Source organism: Crocodylus porosus, unplaced genomic scaffold (assembly GCF_001723895.1).
Source record: "Crocodylus porosus isolate Cpor-Errol unplaced genomic scaffold, CroPor_comp1, whole genome shotgun sequence".
NCBI lineage: Eukaryota > Metazoa > Chordata > Crocodylia > Crocodylidae > Crocodylus > Crocodylus porosus.
The window spans coordinates 32,010,272-32,030,675 of NW_017728943.1; the positions used below are offsets into that span (position 1 = coordinate 32,010,272).

Here is a 20,404-nt window from a genome sequence, read left to right on the forward strand (position 1 = left end):
GAGGGGAGTTCCCCAACCTGTAGGTATGGTGCCGGTTATTCCTCCCCAGGTGCATCACTTTGCACTTGTATGTTGAATCCCATCCTATTCTCATCCACCAACCCTTGTAACCTGTCCAGGTCTGATTGTAGCCTGTTGCTTCTTTCTAGTGTGCCCACATCGCCACACACCTTAATGTCATCAGCAAATTTGAACAGGGTGCTTTTTACCCTCTCATCCAAATCGCTGATGATGTTGAACAGTGCAGGCCCAAGGACCGAGCCCTGCGGAACCCCACTGCCCACATCCTTCCAGGTTGAGTAGGACCCATCCACTACCACCCTCTGGGTGCGGCCCTCCAGCTAGTTAGCAACCCATTTGCCTGTGTAGGTGTCGATGCCACAGTCCCCCAGTTTTTTAATGAGAATGGGGTGAGAGACAGTGTCAAAGGCCTTCCAAAAGTCCGGAAAGACTATGTCCACTGCTACCCCTGCATCTAATGATTTGGTGATCTGATCGTAAAAGGCCAGCAGGTTGGTCTGACAGGACCTGCGACTGATGAACCCGTGTTGGTTGCCCCTAAGCATGCAGTCCCCTCGTGGATGTGTGCCAGAATAATTTTCTCAAACAGCTTGCCTAGGATTGAGGTAAGACTAACTGGCCTATAATTTCCTGGGTCCTCCTTTTTCGCATTTTTGAAGATGGGAACCACGTTGGCCCTCTTCCAGTCCTCTGGCACCACACCAGATGGACTTCCCTGTTTCAGGGAAATAACATTTAGACATGTCTGTGCTTCTCAAAATTGCCTGAGACAGTTAAGTTTACCCAGCTTTACCTTCTACCTGCCCCTTCCTTCCTCCTTGTTCTAGCCCTGTTTTTATTATTTTGTAATGATTTCTGCCCATTAAAGAACAAGACTTGGATCTGTTTAAGCTAGAAAAGCAAAAGTGCAAAACTTCATCCTGAGGAGACCAGGCTGGATAGCTGGATAGGGTACAGGAAAGGATTATGTTGTCTTAAGGAGCTCTTTAAACTGAGCACTTTGAAATGTATTGATGCATTGTTAAAGCCAAGTGCACAAAAGGAACCTATTGTATACATTCATTACTAGTCTGTCAATCTCCAGGGACAGGCAGGACTTCCAGGACCCCTTGGCCAAAGCTATGAAGAGAGGGCGGAGGCCTGCCATGCTTCACTGAAAAAATGGCACCCAGTGCTGCACTCAAACTGTAAAATCAGGGGTAGCCACCCCAGCAGTTTTTCCTAATGCTGAGCCTGAAACAAGCCTGAAATGATCTTCCAGTTTGTGACCATTACTCCTACTTTTCCCCCAGGGTGCCCTGGTGAACAGTTGTTCACCGAGCCCTAGATGTATGCTTCTGATGTAGCGGTAAGCTGCTACCAAGTCCTGTCTCAGCCTTCTCTTTTTCAGGCTGAGGAGTCCCAGGTTCCTAAGCCTTTCCTCATATGGCTTGCTGTGCAAGTCTCTGATCATATGGGTAGCCCTTCTCTGGACTCTCTCAAGCTTTACCATGTTCTTGTTAAGGCGTGGAGCCCAGAACTGGACACAGTATTCCAGCTGGACGCAGTACCAGTGTTGAGTAGAGCCGAATAGAGCAGGAGAATCACTTCTTTGCAATGGTTTTGCTGCTTTGGCTGGAGATGCATCAATTGATGCATGCCAGGATATTGTTGGCCCTGCTGGCTACAGCATCACACTGACAACTCATGTTCATACTGTGATCAATTATTACCCCCAGGTCTGTGGTGGCAAGTGATGGGGGATCTTCAGTCCTGCTGTCTGATGAGAGGCAGCAGTTGCACAAGCACCCATGTCATGAGTTTTACCTGTCAGCAGCTAGGGGTGCAGGGCCCCAAAACCCCCCTGCACCCATCTCCTCAACAGCTGGCAGGCTTTGTGGCTGCAGCAGGACCTAGCAGCCAGGCCTGTAGTAGTTCCCTCCCCACCTCCGTGACCCAAGATGGACACAGTTGCACAAGCACCCACGACATGAGTTTTGCCTGTCAGCAGGTAGAGGGGCAGGGCCCCAGAACCCAGAAGCCCTACACCTATCTCCTTGACAGCTGGCAGATTTCATGGCCCCAGCAGGGGCTAGCAGGCCTGCAGCTTTCACCCTGCTGCACCTTGACACACACCGTGTCACCCATGTCACAAGTTTTGTTTGTTTGCAGCTTGAGGTACAGGTTCCCCCAAGCCCCTGCACCTCTCTCCGTGAAACGTGGCAGGTTTCGTGGCCTCAGCAGGGGCTACCATTCTTGCAAGTTTAATCCAAATCAGGCCAGAAATGACAAAGTTTTAAGCTGTTTTGACCTTCCACCTTATATCCTACAGGCATTGAAACAGTTTTGCCGTTTCAATGGAACGGAACAAAACAATTGTTTCGAGTCGAAACAAAATTCGAAACAGAACGCTGATCTGTCGAAACGCTGGTCAAAACAGAACGCTGCCATTTCACACAGCCCTACTGTCAACACAGCTATACCTGAGAGAACAGAAAACCCACTTACTTTTACTGTACTATTAGTACAACTGCACTATTTAAAGCATTACTGTGCTATTAATATGACTGATAGCTGAATAGTAGAATGAGTACCAAAGCAGTTATTCATCTTTTTGGCATAAAAAGTGATTTAGAAAACATTTTAAACATGCAATTCAATATATGGATAGAAGCAAACGTACCCTATATGAGCTGGATTTGTAATGGAATTAATATACTGAGTTTTTGTAAGGGCTTTTAGAAGAAGGCTGTGCTGGCTTAATTCATATACACTTAGAGGGATTGTTAAACCACTGCAAAACACCGCGCGTACATTTATTTCCATCTCGTTTCAGTTTAGGTTAAGCCTGCAAAGAGGAGATTTAGTTTAAGTCAGTTCCTTACAGGCGTTAGCTAAAATTAAAATCAGAGCATCCACACAATATTAGGCTCCTGTTTTGCTTAAGTTTGTCTACAGGCATCTATTTAGTTAAAACCTGTACCATGCCACAGCACAGCAATGTTGCAGAGTTACCAGTGTAAATGAATTCATGCAACATCCCTACACAATACAACAATATTACAAAATTCTAATAGCAAAGGTTTATCAAGAAATAAGAACTACCCTGGCACCAAACTGTCTGCTAGAAAATAGCCTGAAGGAGCATAAATGTGTGTCTGAAGAGTATAAATCATCAGTTTCCAAATTGTTTGTATTTACATGCATTTCATCTGGTTGCCTCTCCTTTTTAATTGTAACCATCTATTGCTGTCATGTGTATAATTTTTTCCTGGACAATATCAATTAACGCCTGGAGCCACAATTACTCATGGGGTATGAGACTTTGTGTCTCACTTTGCTGCAATCCATGTCTGTCTTCAACACTTATCTTTGACAATCCCTTGTGTCTAAAGTAAAATTGGTAGCAGTATAAGGCCCTCAATTAAGTCCCTGGGGGTGGAAGCAGGATAAGCAGAATTGTCACAACATCCCTACTGCTAAAATGTCAATTCATACATGTTCTTTAAACTATACCCAAAGGTAACAAATTCACTGAGTGACACAGACATTTTCCATTGCCCCAAGTCAGGATGCAGTAGGATAAGGCCCCCAAAGCTCCAGACGTGCTAGACTGGATTAGCTGGAGAGTACAGGCAGCTCTGGGCTGCCTGTACTTTTCTTCTATGAAACAAACATGTTTTTGAAGAGCCACAGATGGCTCTTCAAAAAAGCATCACAACTTTTTACTACCTCTTGTCATGGCCACAATTTTGGGCATGTGTGGCATGACAATGGGCATGAACTTAGTGCTGCCATAAAACTTCTTAATGGCAGCACAAAGTTGATATCTGTTTGCAGCCTCAAAGCAGAGATCCTAAACTATGAGGAAGCAGACATGCCAACAGGCAACTGATGTCCATAGAAATAAAAAAAAAAAAAAACACACCAAAAAATGAGTTTTCCATTCATTTCCTACTTGATTTGCCATTTCAGGCTACATTAAACAGAAAAAAATTTTAGGCGCCAACACATGGGGTAAAAAACCAAACACATGCTGGAATCCAAATGCTTAGTCGTCCTTCACTCCACAATAAGGAAAGAAACAGGTCAGAGAAAGGATAGAAGGCATGGGGGGTACTAAACAATCAACCTAAGCATTACACAAATGTATTTTCTGTGACAGAGTTCAAGCAAGAAACTTTTGCAAGGTTATCTAGACATATGTATGAGTTTCTATACACCACAAGTTTTCATTCTGCAGAAAGACTCATTTTGAAAATGCTTTCTTGAAATCCTCAATGGAAAGAAAAGGTTCAAGTGTAAAGAACAGTTCCCGTGGTTATAGAAAATAAACTTCAGAGTAGGCACCTAAAATCATGACAACAACTTTGAAAACCAGAACCTAAGAAAACATCAGAAGTTTCTTTTATTATTAGCAAATTATTTTTAATATTAGCAAATCATTTTAATAGTATAGAAAACAGCAGCTTCAAAGTAACAGTTTGTTTCCTAATAATTAAGGCTTGCAGTCTCAGTGGATGTAAAGTCAACATAGCCATTCACTTCTGCAGAGCTGTACCTATTTGCACCAGCCAAAAACCTGGCCCAACACATCCCAAAACAAACCTTTTTTATCCCCATGCATTTCCCTTTCTGTTTCTGTAACCAGTGTCACTCAAATGCTTCCTATCTACCATTTCTATATTGCATCTCTACATTATCACATTTCCATACAAAAAATGTTAGCAAGACCATAGGAAAAGAAACTCCTTAAAACAAAAATAAGTCTCAAATTCTCTAGAGCTGGATAGCATTGTATGGCTTGGAGCAAGTGCAATTTTTATCAAGGTAATTTGTTTACTATTTTAAAATCACTAAAAGCCATAGATAAACCACAAATCTAGATTACTATTTTGGACTGAGCCTAACCAATTTCCATAAAAAAGCAGAGGTACATGGAGACTCCGACCTTCTGGAAACTGATACCCATTTATCTGCTATTCCAAATTACACTGACAGATTCTGATCCATTTACTAACAGGGTATTGTCGTTTTATATCCAAGCCTACACATCTGTCATAATGGGGGAAGGAAAGATCAGTAACTTTACTTTCAAAATGAACTCAGGCCATTAAAAAAAATTATTAAAAATGGTTTTTCCATGAGACGTTGATACCATAATCGAGGCAACTGTTTAATCAGAATCAAGCATGTCTCTCATAAGCAGGCACAACACTACAAAAGAGACAAGAACACTGCCAGATACAGTTTATGTAGCCCAAATATCCGTTAACCCAATACTTCTGGAAAATGGTAAAATGGCAGATGCTTGGTTACCAAACTGGTTTAGGAAGAAGAAAAAGAACCACCTTAATTTCTCTGTGGCCTCTCTTCACAACACTGAACAAAAACTGTCATTATAAAAGTATCTATATTGCTGCCATTAATAAAAAGATGGGCACTGAACGGATGTTTATACTTAAGAACTCACCTTCAGACCTCAAGTGGTTTGCTAAAGTATCAGATCTGATGGAAACACACCATTACATCAGCTTATATTTATGAGGCAGACAAGCACTCCGTAGTTATATGGTCCAGTGTTTTAGATATAGCAAGTAGGAACCTACAGTAAATTTGTACGTACAGTACACACATATTACACACATGATACAAATACCCATGCTGAGATTGAACACTGAGCTATTCATGTTCCCAGAAGAAAGGTATATCAGGTCTCTCGTCATCAATTCAATACACATTGCACTTAGCATCCAGTAATAAGTTTGTTTATTTCTGTACCTCTCTCTTAAAAATAGATTAAACAGAAACAAAGAATAATATTGAATCTTTCCATAAACTTTCTCTTCTTATTTACATTGTAATATTCCATTATACACAAAGTAAGACAGCATTACCATACATTATCTTTATATAGCTCTTTGTAATACATACAGCTTGAAGCTATTAACATCTTAGCTTAGCTCATTCTGGGAAGAGAGATACAACCAATATTATAAGACTTTAAAATTATTCTGACCATAATCCTGCTCTTGTTTGGTTCACTGAAACCACTGTTCATCAAATAAAAATGCCCATACTTGGGTCAGAGGGGAAAGGGGGAGACAGAGAGAGGGAGGGAGACAGAAAAACAAACAAAAAAAACAATGTTTAAGTTACCACTGGAGTCACTTAAATCATTAAGAAATGTAGAAACCCATCATGACTTCTGCATTAAGATACATCTCACTTAAAGATCTGTTTCTATCTAATTCAGAACATGGATGAGAGTTGTTGCAACTTCATTAAATCAGATTTTTCTGAACTTTTAGGACATTTGTTTTTATGCTCAAAGCAATATAAGTAAATGTAACATTAATTATACACAGTCTTTGCACAACTGGGAAGAGTTCCTATTTTATTGGGAGGAAAACGAGCATGCATGTACACCCACCCACTCGCACAGAGTGAGAACATGAACTACAGCAGCACTTGTCTCAATTTATGGTGCACATGGCTGCAATAAGGAATATAACATGAGAGTAAAATTCCCCCAACATCTGGTAAAACAGAAAAAAGAGCTTATTGTACAAAATGCCATTCACATTCTTTACAATGAGGTGATGAGTCAGCTGTTCAGTTTGCTGGGCTCTCCAGGCGGCAAACCCCTCCCTCAATTGCCACAGACTGTCCGGCCACAGCTCCAGGAGGAAGTCTTGAAATGTGAGTCTGTGAAGAAGTTGTGAGAACATGAGCAATATAGAAAAACAGGTAAAATGACATTGAATGCAACTATCTTAAACCCACTGAACAATCAGGTGGTTCAGTTATGAATGTACGTGTGAAAATTAAAGCAACTGGACAGGACCCACGTTCAATATTTTGAATATTTTGTGCACTAATGCTAAGGATACAAAAAGGCAGGTTGCAATAAAGCAACACAATAAACAGTGTATAGAAAGAAGGTAAATTGGATTCCACAGTTTAACCTTATACATGCAAAGAGAAACTGAGTAAAATTGAAAGAGAAGTTTACAGTAGAAAAGAAGATGCATTCTTGCATAACAACTCAAACATGTGGAACTCCATTTCTACAGGACACCCTGAAAGTCAAGAGGCTTGAACTATTCACAAAAAGGTTCAGAAATGTATACAGAAATATACATTACTTCTACTTTAGATAGGATAAAATATCACTGGGAGGCGAACTCACACATCAGATCATAAACCAATACTAATCCATGATGAAGTGAGGAAGAAATTTAAACTTTTAATATACAAATTACTTATTTTCAACTGTGGAGAAGCAGGGATTTCTCTAAAATGGCAGGTACCAGGCATTGTGAAGACAAGATATGGGTGGAGTGTCCAATAGGGTTGTGCAAAGCTTCAGTCACTGATTTGATTCGGCAGAGATCTGGTCCTTTTTGGCAGCTGAATCTCCGAATTTGAATCGAATCAGGAGACCCTTTAATCTCCCTGAATCGAATTGAAACCCTCCAAATCTATTAGGAGCAATTTGATGATTCAGACACAGACACAGTTTTAAATGTTTTTTCTACATACCTCAAGGTACCAAGCGGCTCATGACCACCAAGATGCCGCACATCCCATGGGAGTGGGGGGGGGAGTTCCCCAGCTCACTTGGCAGCAGATCTGGAAGTGGACCACAAGCACTTCCAATCCAATTCCAGGTCCGTCACAGAGCACACGGGGAACCCCCCGCTGCCCCCCCCACTTGGTGACTGGTGTTTCCTGGGTCTGGGGGCCAACTGGGGTCCCCCCGTGGCCAATCACTGAGCTGGGGGGTGGGGGTGGAGGGGGTCCCCCATTCACTCAGCAGTGGACCCAGAAGTACTTTAAGTCCACTTCTGGGTTCACTGCCAAGCATGTGGGGGCCCCCGCGCTCCTGTGGGATGGTCCATCTGCCCCAGTATTGCAGCGTTCACGAGTCGCACCTGGTACCTCAAGGTATGTAGAAAAAACATTTAAAGCTGTGTCGTTTTAATCGCTAATTCTCCGAATCACCGTCAACTCTTTAGATTCGGATTCAGGTGAATCAAAATCGGGACAGTTATCCGAATCAATTAATAGAATCACTGTCCCTGATTTGCGCTAAATCTGAATCCAAATCGAATATGGCCATTTCGCACACCCCTAGTGTCCAATGGCAATTCTTAGGTTTCTATTAAGTCACACGCACCTTTTCCAAAGGGAAAGCAGTTAGACTGCAAAACGGTTTGTTTATTTTCCTCTGCTCTCTTCCCCCTCCCCTCTCTATGTTACCTCTCTGCTTTAACTTTTGTCTTTCTAATTTCTATTTATTTACATTCTCACTGACATCCTGCTACACTTTTAGCTTCTCTCATTCCTTGGAGTCTCAGAACAGCAGAGGTTCCCTATGCCCAAAGAAGGAGGACTGAACCCAAAAGCTTGCTAACAACTTTTTTCCAACTTCTCAGTCTAAAAAAAGATATCACATCTACACAAAGAACCTTGCCTGCCTATGTCCTTAGACCAAAATGACTACAACCAAAAATCTAGCAACATGGAAGATATTGTTATGCATTATATTCCAGGGCACATCTCACTCTATTCTGTACAGGAAGTAGGTAAGCAAGGGACCTTGCTTCGGTGTATTTTTTCTCATTATTTTAGCTTTCAGGTTGTCATACAAATCAATAATAAAAATCTTACAACCTGACACACCCAAATCTTCACTATGAAGATCATCCAATATCATTCATCTTTTTTATTTAGATTTTATATTTCACACTGCTGGTAACAATAGCTTAATGTAAAGTTCATTCCCCATCCCCTACCGCCTTTCTCCATATTTAGTAAGAGCCTTCTTTTTTTTTTTTTTAATTCTAGCAGTCTCCTCCTTATTAGAAGTTATAGATGTTTAAGTTTTGACGGTAAAGATTTTATCAGACTGCGAGAATGTTCCACACACTTCACCATAGTTTCTATATGTAACATTATTGTATCATATTGCAGAATCAACATATGTTTTAATCCACATGGTGTTGATTCTGCAAAATAATAATGATGGACATGGAAATAATGGTGTTTTCCATGTAGGACCAGATGGCTAAAGCAGCTCTTGATGTACTGGGGGAGGGAGTCGCAAGCAGCTTCCCACAACCTCTCTGTTCCCTAACTCCCACAGCTGCTGGTTTGGATCTTGGTACAACTTAAAAAGCCTCAGAGTTGTTCTTTGCTGCACTGGGTCATAACAGTACTCACAGGGCCCTTTTAGTAGGGCAACAGAATTGCACCAGAAAGCTGCTCTATGTTCTAGCCATGCCTCAGACTACCTCATATATAAGAAGTTGGGGAAGAAGAGAAGCAGAACAGGTAACACCACTCAGATCCCTCAGCTGTACTCTTAGAGGAGCTTTAAATCCTTTAAGTGCCAGGACAAATATTAGTGTCCATCCCACCACACCTGATCGGCAGGCGCTGGCAAGAGGGTGGTGCTGAATGTTACTCATGTAACAACATCATCTGTAGTATGTACTCAAGCAGCACAGACCAAAACACTAGAGACACAAAGTCATCCTTCTCCATATGTTCAAATCAAAAGTTCATCACCTGCTTCTGGAAAGTACATTATCCATAATAGTTAGACTGATATAATACATTCAGTCAACTGAATCTCTTTGGTAGATATACCTTGCAATACATAAAGCAGTTGGCACAAAATAATGATTATTCCTTTTTCCCCCCAGTATTTTCATTATAAAGCGCTAAAGTACATTTACTTTTCAGTTGCACTTTCAATGTTATGCACTTGATCCTACACGTTTTTAAGTGCTGCATTCCCCAAGCCCAATGGAGGCCACAAGTTGATGTAGATGATTTATAACAGTGGTCTCCAACCTTTTTAAGTAGGAGATCACCTTTGGTATTTAAAAGCAACCCACAATCTACCATGAGCTGCCGCTTCCCTGCCCAGCTGGTAAGTTTTTGTTTTTTGGGGGGGAGGAGGGGGAGGGAGCACAGATTGAGGCAGAGGGAAAAAAAATTATTTGGGAGTGTGCCTCCCCAGCAGGTAAGTCTCACCTGGCCAGGGTCCCACTCAAGTTACCCCTGCTCCTGCCTCTGCAGTACTGTCCCTCACCCCAGGGGCCTTGATGTAGCCCCTGCCCCTTCCCTCCCCCACAGATTGACCTGCACACACATGCACGCACGCAGGCACTCAGCCCCCCAACCCAGCCTCAGATCAACTCCAAGAGGCTCCAAGATTTACCACAAAAGGCCCCGAGATCTACAGGTGGATCAAGAGCCACTGGTTGGTGATCACTGATTTACAAGATTGGTTATATTTCTTCATAGAACCACTGCTTTAATTAGAAGGAGACATCACTTTCTAAAATGGAATCACTCATACTTGTTCCACTGCCACAATCAGGCAAGAGTGAGCGAGCCTAACCTGTGCTGCTATGAACTCAATCTCACCTAGAATCCCATTAACAGTCCAAGATTTAAGGACTGCACAATGTAATGCACTTTAAGACTGTTGTGAAAGTTGAATGTAAAAGATAAACCTAGCAGAACATGAATACGCAACAAGGCTGAGTACAGACAGTTAAAAAGGCCAAGGCAGAATCGATTCAATCTATTCAGCTTTCTCTAAGCTATATACATTGAACCATTAAAGAACAGAATACATGTTCACTCATCAGTTAGCCAAGGAGGCAAATGCCTGCACTGGCCAAGGCCAGAAGTCAGGGGCTCTAATGCACAACCCCCAGCTCTGCCAGGCTGCAAATGCCCCAGCCACTCCACCTCGCTAGCCCCTCGCCTGTCAGTTGAGGAGGAGAGGTAGGGGGTGTGCAATGGACCCCTGCTCCAGCCCCCCAGCTAGGGTCTGCACAGTGGAGGGGGAGAGGAAGAAGGCTTGTGAGGCGGCAGGGCTGTGGCATTTGCAGCCCAGTGGAGAGCCACACTCCAGGGAAGAAGCCCCAGAGGTGGGGGCTTTTCTCCCCCACCTGCTGTGCAGGCCCCAGCTGGGGGGCCAAGACCAGAGCAGGGGTCCATCCCACCACACCTGATAGGCAGGCACTGGCAAGAGGGTGGTGCTGAAGCATTTGCAGCTCAGAGCTGCATTGTGGAGGAGGGAAAGTCCCAGTCTCGAGGGGCTTCCTCCCACCGTGCATACCTGGGCTGAAGGGAGCTGGGGCAGGTATGAGGGTCCATTCCCCCTTCACCCACCTCCATGCTACCACTGGCAGGGTTGGGGAGGGTGACTCAGCTCTGTGACAGCTGCGGATGGGGCCACCCAACTGGGCTGCAGTAAAAAAGCTGGGGTGGACACTAGCCTGCCCAACCTGGTGGGGGGGAAATAGTGGGTGCTGCAATGCATCCTGGGATGCCAGGGGATTGAAACCTAACTTGTATCAGGAGGGTATCTGGGATATAAAAGTTTAATAGATTGTTTAACTTAGATCAGTTAGGTCTGGTACTACATCCATCCAGGCGTACCTTAAACCAGTTTTGGTCATTTTGAAAACTGTCTGTGTGCACTGAACTTCTGTTTTGTTAAAGGTTTAAACCAGTTTCCAATCACTTATACCAGATTATGTGTAATGTCTGTCCCTAGCCCAATTGAGTAGAACATTATTTAAAGCCTAAACCACAGGTCACTTACACTGCAGAAATTTTATAATTCAGAGGCACACCCTTTTTAAATCCCTCCCACAATAAAACTATCCTGCTGTCTGCTCTTAGGTGATCTTGTTTTCAGTTGACTTAAAAAAATCAAATATAATTGAAAACATTTTAAAAGTTTTCATTTTTCTAGCAAAATGGTGACCCTGACCTTCCTGCTTGATATATGAACATCTTTCTAATTTTAGAACAATTTTGGTCACAATCATGATTTACCACTTCAAGAAGTGAAGGTTCCCTTCAAATCTTCTATGGTTCCCCTCAAATGCAGCTGACAATTTCTGGAGCTGTTATTTCATAAGCTAACCTTCCATTTGTTTAACATTTTTGAGACAGTCTGGTAGATACTGGTTTGCAAAAATCATTTTGTGAGACCATGAAAACTTCTAAACACAATGCTGGATGGAGCAATGGCATAAAATCCATTTTCCCTCAAAAGTCCGCACTAATATTTATCACTTAATGGAAGCATTCCACTGAGCCGATGCCACAGCCAGTGCCACTTCATGCTCTATTTTGAGTCACCCATCAGTTTGGAAAAGTATGCTAGTGAATCCAACTAATAGCACAGCATAAGCTGTCGAAGCCCACAGATTCTGAAAAAATAACACAAATACCCATTACTTAAAACAGAAGAACAGAATGTCTATGTCCATACAATAATGCCACAGCCCCCTAGATGGCACACTCATGCATGCTACACCACACCCTCTGGGCTGCATCCTAAACTGGAAACAATGGAGCTGCCTCTGTATGGCACCTGTGGAAGGGCTTACAACTACTGCTGAAAGACCATGACAACTAAACCATGCCTAAGTTAAATTAGTATGTGTGTGCCACTGTGACAACACAGCATGCTTGAAGGCACCATCACCAGGAAGCAGTAACCTAACTAGAGGTAGGCAACCAGGGCACCAGCCCCAGTCACCACTGCTACCCAGGGCTTAAGTAACTGCTTATTATGCTTCTGTTGGGAAGGAAAAGTTTACAGAGTAAACACAGACTATGCTTACCACTAGACATAACCCACAATTTCTTTGGCCTAAATGGATATTCAATTTGATCACTTTTAGAACACTGACCCTATGAATCTTGCCTTCCTTTCTATAGATGGGCAACTGCAACAGAAGGGATGAAGAGTACTCCACATTGGACTTGCCTCTAAGCTTAGTGGTTGGGCATTCTCCTTGGAGAATGGAAGTGGATTTGAACCCAGTTCTCCCATTTCCTTGACAAGTACTCTAGCCACTAGACTAGTATTCAAAAATAGCATATTAACTAAGTGGGCACCTCCTCTTCTAGCTCCTTTGAGTGTAAGTGGCTGAGGGAAGAACCACCACCTCCCAAAGGAGTGAGCCAACTCGGCATTTCCATAAAGGACAACTCTACTGACTAAGGCTGGGTAGTGGCCTTTAACTGCAAATCCCAGACTCATACAGGTACCTAACTCTGGGCTCCAAGTGGGGCATTTCATGCAAGAAAAAGATGCAATTTCATACATTCCCCCCTCTTTGACATTTCTTAATTTACTGGGTTAGGTGTTTCCCTCACTGAGTCTCATTCCTGAGTGCCTACACTAGCTTTGTGATTCCACTCTGAGCTTGGTGCCTGTATTTTGGTGGTGTGACACAGAGTTTCACCATTCCTAAGCATTTCTAACCAAGACTATCTAACCAAGATTTTTCAGAGTACTAATCCTTTTACCAACAAATTACTGAGATGTTTCCAGAGCCCAAAATTAGAGAGATGCTGAGAAAGTACTGCCCTAAGTTCAAGATTTTTACCATCCATTTTTTCTTCTTTTACAAAAGCAAAACCACGCAGTATTACTATCTAAGGTAATACAATGTTGTGTCAATAAGCTGAAATACAGCTATATCAGAGAGTTGCATTTTGGCTCACTGGTGCAGCAACAGGAACTGCTTTAGTATCTTAATACTTAGCTAAACTCACAGTTGAGTATTTTGTGGCTCAAAGAAGGGAAAGCTGCTAGAATTTCTAACTTAAGACAAGAATTTATCCCCAAATCTTTCACTTGTTCTCAGATATCAGAACCCCATCTTTTTCACAAACCCCTATGAACAAAGTATTTAAATGTGCACCCCAACTTTCATTCCCAGACATCTGCTGGGAAGAGCAGTCAGCCAGGTCTGACCGCTCACAGAGGTTCCTAGCCAAGATACAGGACCTCCGTCTAACCCAGGAGATGCACAGCCCCACCGGGGAGATGCCTTGTTGGACCTGGTCCTGGCCACGGGTGACAACCTGGTGAGGGGGCTGCGGGTGCTCGACCACCTGGGCAACAGTGATCATTACCTGCTGGAATTCACCATCCAGCACAAGGTGGCAAAGGCCTGCAGCAAGGCAGCAGCCCTGGACTTCAGGAGGGTGGACTTCAATGAGGTAAGGAGAATAGTTAGGGAGGCACTGAGGTCCCAGAGGGGAGAGGAGTCGGGTGTCCAAGAAGAGTGGTAATTCCTTAAGGAGACGATCCTCCAAGCCCAAAGGGAGGTAATCCCAGTATGGATCAAAGCCGGCAAGAGGGCACAAAAGCCCCCATGGCTCACCAAAAGCATATGGGAATGTCTCCTAGCTAAAAAGGAGGCATATACCCAATGGAAGGGAGGCCATCACCAGGGAGGACTATACCTCAGTTGCTCTGGGCTGCAGGGGGTGGTCAGAAGGCAAAGGCAGAGATGGAACTAGAACTAGCTACCTGGATCAAGCACAACAAGAAGTCCATTTTTAACTACATAGGGGGTAAAAAGAAGGTACCAGGTAACATGGGGACTCTGCAAGACATGCTAGGAAATCTGGTCATCGCACCAGACAACAAAGCTAATCTATTTAACAACTTCTTTGCCTCCATTTTCCTGAGCAGGGTCCAGGTCACCCCTCTCCCCCGCCACCGGGACTCCCATAGGCCCCAGGGGAGGCGCACCCAGGCCTAGGGTCAGGGAGGATCTAGTCAGGGAACTTCTAGAGGGACACAATGTATTTAAATCAGCTGGTCTGGATGATCTCCACCCCACAGAGCTGAGGGAATTAGCTGAGGTCACAGCAGGACCCCTGGCACGGCTTTATGAGCACTCCTGGTGCTTTGGTGTGGTGCCAGAGAACTGGAAAAGGGCCAACGTGGTTCCCATTTTTAAAAAACAGAGGAAGGAGGACCCAAGAAACTATAAGCCAGTTAGTCTTACCTCAATCTTGGGTAAGCTTTTTGAGAGAATTATCCTGGCTCGTGTCTGCGAAGTGCCAGCAGGGGAGATTATGCTTCGGGGCAACCAACACAGGTTCATTAGAGGCAGGTCCTGTCAGACCAACCTGGTGGCCTTCTACAACCAGGTCACCAAATCCTTAGATGCAGGGGTAGGAGTGGACATAGTCTTTCTGGACTTTAGGAAGGCCTTTGACACTGTCTCTTACCCCATTCTCATTAAAAAACTAGGGGACCACGGCATCGACACCTACACAGTCAAATGGGTCGCCAACTGGCTGGAGGGCCGCAACCCAGAGAGTCGTGGTGGATGGGTCATTTTCGACCTGGAGGGATGTGGGCAGTGGGGTCCCGCAGGGCTCAGTCCTCGGGCCCGCACTGTTCAACATCTTCATCAGTGACTTGGACGAATGGATAAAAAGCACCCTGTTCAAATTCGCAGGTGACACTAAGTTGTGGGGGGAAGTGGGCACGCTAGAAGGAAGGAATAGGCTGCAATCAGACCGAGACAGGTTACAGGGGTGGGTGGGCAAGAATAGGATGGGATTCAACACTGACAAGTGCAAGGTGCTGCACTTGGGGAGGAAGCAGCATACCTACAGGCTGGGGAACTCCCTTCTCATCAGTGCAGAGGCAGAAAAGGATCTTGGAGTCATTACTGATGCCAAAATGAACATGGCCAACAGTCTGGGGACATGGTCAGGAAGGCCAACCGTACCTTGTCATGCATCCACAGATGCATCTCAAACAGGTCCAAGGAGATGATACTCCTCCTCTATGTGACACTGGTCTGGCCACAGCTGGAGTACTGTGTCCAGTTGTGGGTGCCACACTTCAAGAGGTATGTGGACAACATGAAAAGGGTCCAGAGGAGGGCCACTTGCATGATCAGGGGGTAGTAGGGCAGGCCCTACGAGGAGAGGCTACGGGACCTGAACCTGTTCAGCCTGCACAAGAGAAGGCTGAGGGGAGATCTAGTGGCCTGTTACAAACTAGTCAGAGGGGACCAACAGGCACTGGGGGAATCCCTGTTCCCCCAAGCACTATCAGGAGTGACTAGAAATAACAGTCACAAGCTGACAGAGGGTAGATTCAGACTCAAGTGGCGTTACTTCACTATCAGGGTGGCTAGGATCTGGAACCAACTTCCAAGAGAAGTGTTGCTGGCTCTTACCCTGGGGGTCTTTAAGACAAGGCTCGACAATCATCTTGCTGGGGTCATATGATCCCAGTACTCTTTCCTCCCATGGCAGTAGGTCAGACTTGATGATCTGCTCAGGTCCCTTCCGACCCTACCAACTGCGAAACTATGAAACTTTAAATGGTCTTTCTGGCTAGCATGCAATGCTGAGTCTCTAGGTTTTGTGAAAAAAATGGAAGTTTTAGTGTAGACACAACCTTTTTTTGAAGCAAAAATTGTACAGTGACTTTCTCAGTCTAATTCTCCCTGAGTGCAGATTTAAAAATATAAGAATGATACATGCTTTTCCTATCTCATGCATTTAAAAGTGCTTCTCAGTAATCTAAAATGAATGATTAAGAGTTTTGACTTGGTATTTCTCTTAACTAAACATAAAAGATTACTCAGTAAATCTTTCCACTAATTTTCCAATTTGAGTTATAATTAAGTTCATTCCAATATGTATTTCCTTTAGCAAAGAACATTGGGTAAGTGCCTTTCTCCTGGCAAAGAACTTTATTAAACTCCTTTGACCCAAGCATGCTATGATACAGAAGCTTCCTATCCAATAGTAATTACTGTAATCTGTGTGTGTCATAAGCACTACTTTAAACATTAAGGACAGTCATTTCACAAAGTTAACACTAGCTGCAGTGTCCAGCACGGTAGATCCCAACTTGTGACTCATAAGTGACATTATGTTCATGAGACCCTCTCTAATGTTGCTCACAGCCATAGGAAATTTTGCTTTCCACAAATGTGTGCATCTTCAAATGGTCAATATAAGGTTGTTCAAAGAGTATTGCTTGGTCAGTATTGCTGCCCATGGGCCAGTGAAGATTGGGAAACACTGGTCAACATTTAAATGGCAATAAAAGACATTTTTCAGACTGGAAAATAAAAAAGGCTTTGAGAGAGAAAGGGCTTTTGTCTGAGCTCTAAAGTTACAACACTCCTGTTGCATCAGCCAACGGCCACTATAAATATCATGGCATACAAGATTCTCCCTCCCTACCCATTCAGTTTTTCCTATCCCCTTAGCAGCAGCCTAAATCCAATATATTAGAAAATGGAAAGAGTGGTGCACACACAGTAGTGTACTATTAAAACCAGCTCTAGGATAAGGTTCAGCAATTCATGCCACAGCTACAGAGTTCAAGGAACAGTTTTTAAATTAGCAGTTTAATTTGGAATTGATTCAATAATTACTATTACACTTAAAAACTAAAGTTGTTTTAGCTCATCATGCTAGTAGAAAAGCTAAGATCTATAAAAAACCTCATTAAAAAGTATACTTAGAACACTTTAGGACAGTGGTTTTCAACCTGTTCTCATTTGCAGACCCCTAAAAAAAATTTGAAATGGAGGTACAGACCCCTCTGAATTGTAAGTGTGGGTATCTACATACTTTTGACTGATCATAGTCATCTTTTGTGGACCCCTTAGACAGTCTGCGAAACCCCAGGTGTCCATGAACCATGGGTATAAAACCACTAGAACATTTCAGAAATATGCTCAGCTGTTTACCTGTCTTAAAAAAAGCAAATTAGTTAAAAAAAAACTTTTATCAACAACGCCTTATTTAAATCAATGTTAATTTTAAAAGAAAATATGCACTAGAAGCTGCAAAAATATTACTTGCTGTTAGGTTCTCTCAACATTTTGGGAAAAAATGAAAAGATACATGACAAACTATAAAATATGCCTTACAAAAATACTGCTCTAGAATCCATTAAGTCTAAATTATGAAGCAGAAGTTGCTTAAAAAATAAGAATAATACGCTTAACACAACTTTTTATGTGTAAAACAATGAATGCAGTACAACTAATTCAAATATTTAAAAAAATCTATATTGCCTTCCTCCCTCCCCCAAAGAAATGGTCTGTAGTGATGATAAATCATATAAAACACAGGGCTGAAGCCAAAGGGCCAGATTCTCAAAGGTATTTAACCATTGTACTTGCATTAATTTCAGTTAAAGCTGGACATCAATACCTTTAATAATGGAGCCTAAAATCAATCAAGTCTAGTCGGAGTTGGAAAGAAATAATCCGAAATAAGTTTTTTCCCCCAAAACACCAGTTTCCCTATCTAACAGTTCCTATCACAAGCCACTGCAATTAATGTTTAACACTCCTCAGACAACTTTAACTCAATCTCACCATTAACTAGCCTACAAACACTGCAGGATCCCACTCAGTTTATCATTTCTGCATTAGGCTTTTCCGACATGCCTATTTTCATATTAATTCAAGTGAAATAAGATGAGAATATAGCACCCACCTTGGATGGTAGCTATCTAAAGGCAGAAATGACAGGATCAATTGCAGCGTTTAAAGCAATTCAGTTGGAAACCAAAAACAACAACTTGGGCAAACAGGTTGTTTCCTCTCTACCAGCTACTTCCCTATCCTCCTTCTCCTCCAGGGCATATTTTTAAAACAAGGTAAATAAGCCTGCTGGGGAATAAATGGAAAAAGTAAGAGTAGTTACAAGGGCAATAAATTACTAATTTTAATTGAAGCTCTAGTCATAAACCAAATGAAGGAGAACACCTCCAACTGAGCCAAGAACCATGAGTTGTCCACCCAGAAATACTGGCTGCCAGTGGATAAATCAGCCCTAATCTTCAGTTTTCATACCAACTTGACTATTTCATATATGAGAGGATTTTTTTTAATAAGCCAAATATAGTTCTACCAGTACAGTCTTCCTAGCAATTGTATGGGTACAAATGTAACTAATACCAGTGTTTTCCAAATCAGGGTCTGAGAGGTCCTAGTAAATGGTCAACACCTGGTCCATTTACCATACTGTCTCCCCATCCCCTTTAAATAATAAGTTTGATCATACAGATGCATGGTGGTCCCTGAACAACTGGTGGGCTGACATTCGTTTGTTAATCCAAAAAGTTTGGGAACCACTGACCTATACCAATACAGCTTATTCCCCTAACTGTACAGGAATAAACTACGTTGGTATAATTGTTTCCATATACACTGGTATAATTGTTTCCATACTAAGGAGCCATATCACTTTCACTATATCATTCCGCAATAAAAATGATGTAAAAAACCCTGTTTAGATAAGACTTCACAATGGTGATAATGAATTATGATTTTTCATTTGAAAGGAAGAAACTGGTCTTCAAGTACTATGGAATATTAAAAAAAAAAAAAAACGGGGGTGAGGAATTTTCTCAAATTACAGATTTTTAATAAAAGATCATCCAGCACATATCCTGCTCCAGGTGCAGTATTCTGAAGGGCATTACCTTTTTGTCAATGCACATTTCAACACAGCAGTCCAAAGATAACCTATGATGGGGCAGCCACACTAACCTGTCAAAATTTGTCACACATCTATTTCTTCATTGCCCTTGGTATGATGGAAGTTCTTGGAAAGTTGTGCAACAGTCACATCAGTGGATGAGAAAGGCAGCAGTCAAGACTCCTCAGGAACAGAATGCCTGACAATTGAGTTCAGGTCTGTGGCAAACAGTTTCTATTCTATTACACTTGTAAAAAGATGTTCTGTAAAACTTCAGTATTGATGCAACTGACTACTCATGGCTGCTGGAGGATTTCAAGAAGTTCTGAACCTAGGAGAAGGTTCAGAGCCTTCAGAGAGATTTGCTGCAGAATCTGGCAATTACATTTGGATAGATTCCTGACAAAGCAGAGATAGTCTTGCATCCTTTTGTCAGAGATCAGGATGTGGAGTATGAAGTGTGAAGTATTAGTTAGAACAGGACATTATTTAGAGCATCAGTTTGTGCAGGTCTGCTGATATGAAGCCATGGAAGTGAGAGGAAGGAATAGGGAGGCTAGGGTAAGCTGGAATCAGGAGTGGGATGAGAATTGAAGGCAAGGCTTACCACTCCAAGGTCAGAAAAAAATGCACTGAACACAGCCACTTACTAGCAGTCTTCTACACTTACGGCTAACAGGCATGTTTGTGCTGGAGTGAGTTTCATGAGGGCCATGACCTACCCCAATTATTACATGCTGCAGCCTAGTTATGCAGATCAATTAGCTCCTTGGCATTTGTTCATCATACCTCTTGCTTGCTGCTAAAATCCACAGCTATGAGGTTTTGTGTTGAAATTGGTACCCCTAGAGAGGAGGAAGGAAGGCTTTACATACTCAGGAGAAAGCTGAGCTTTAAGCCACAGACAGAGACGAACTTCTTTAATGATGTGGATACTGGAGTCAGAAGCGGACTGGCCAAGTTTGCTGATGACACCAAACTTTGGGGCAAAGCATCCACGCCAGAAGACAGGCGGGCAATCCAGGCTGACCTGGACAGGCTCAGCAAATGGGCGGACGAGAACCTGATGGTGTTTAACACC

At 42.8% G+C, this 20,404-nt stretch overlaps 1 protein-coding gene across 3 annotated transcripts in view; it reads right to left on the minus strand.

Annotated features, from left to right (window-relative positions):
• Positions 1 to 5,746: 5,746 nt before the first annotated feature.
• Positions 5,747 to 20,404, minus strand: part of TASP1 (taspase 1) — a 170,645-nt gene continuing 155,987 nt past the window's right edge. For all 3 annotated transcript variants that reach the window (XM_019549122.1, XM_019549121.1, XM_019549123.1), the window contains one exon: positions 5,747 to 6,708. In XM_019549122.1, coding sequence (XP_019404667.1) covers positions 6,616 to 6,708 — 93 coding nt within the window. In that variant the 3' untranslated portion in view covers positions 5,747 to 6,615. The remainder of the gene's footprint in view (positions 6,709 to 20,404) is intronic.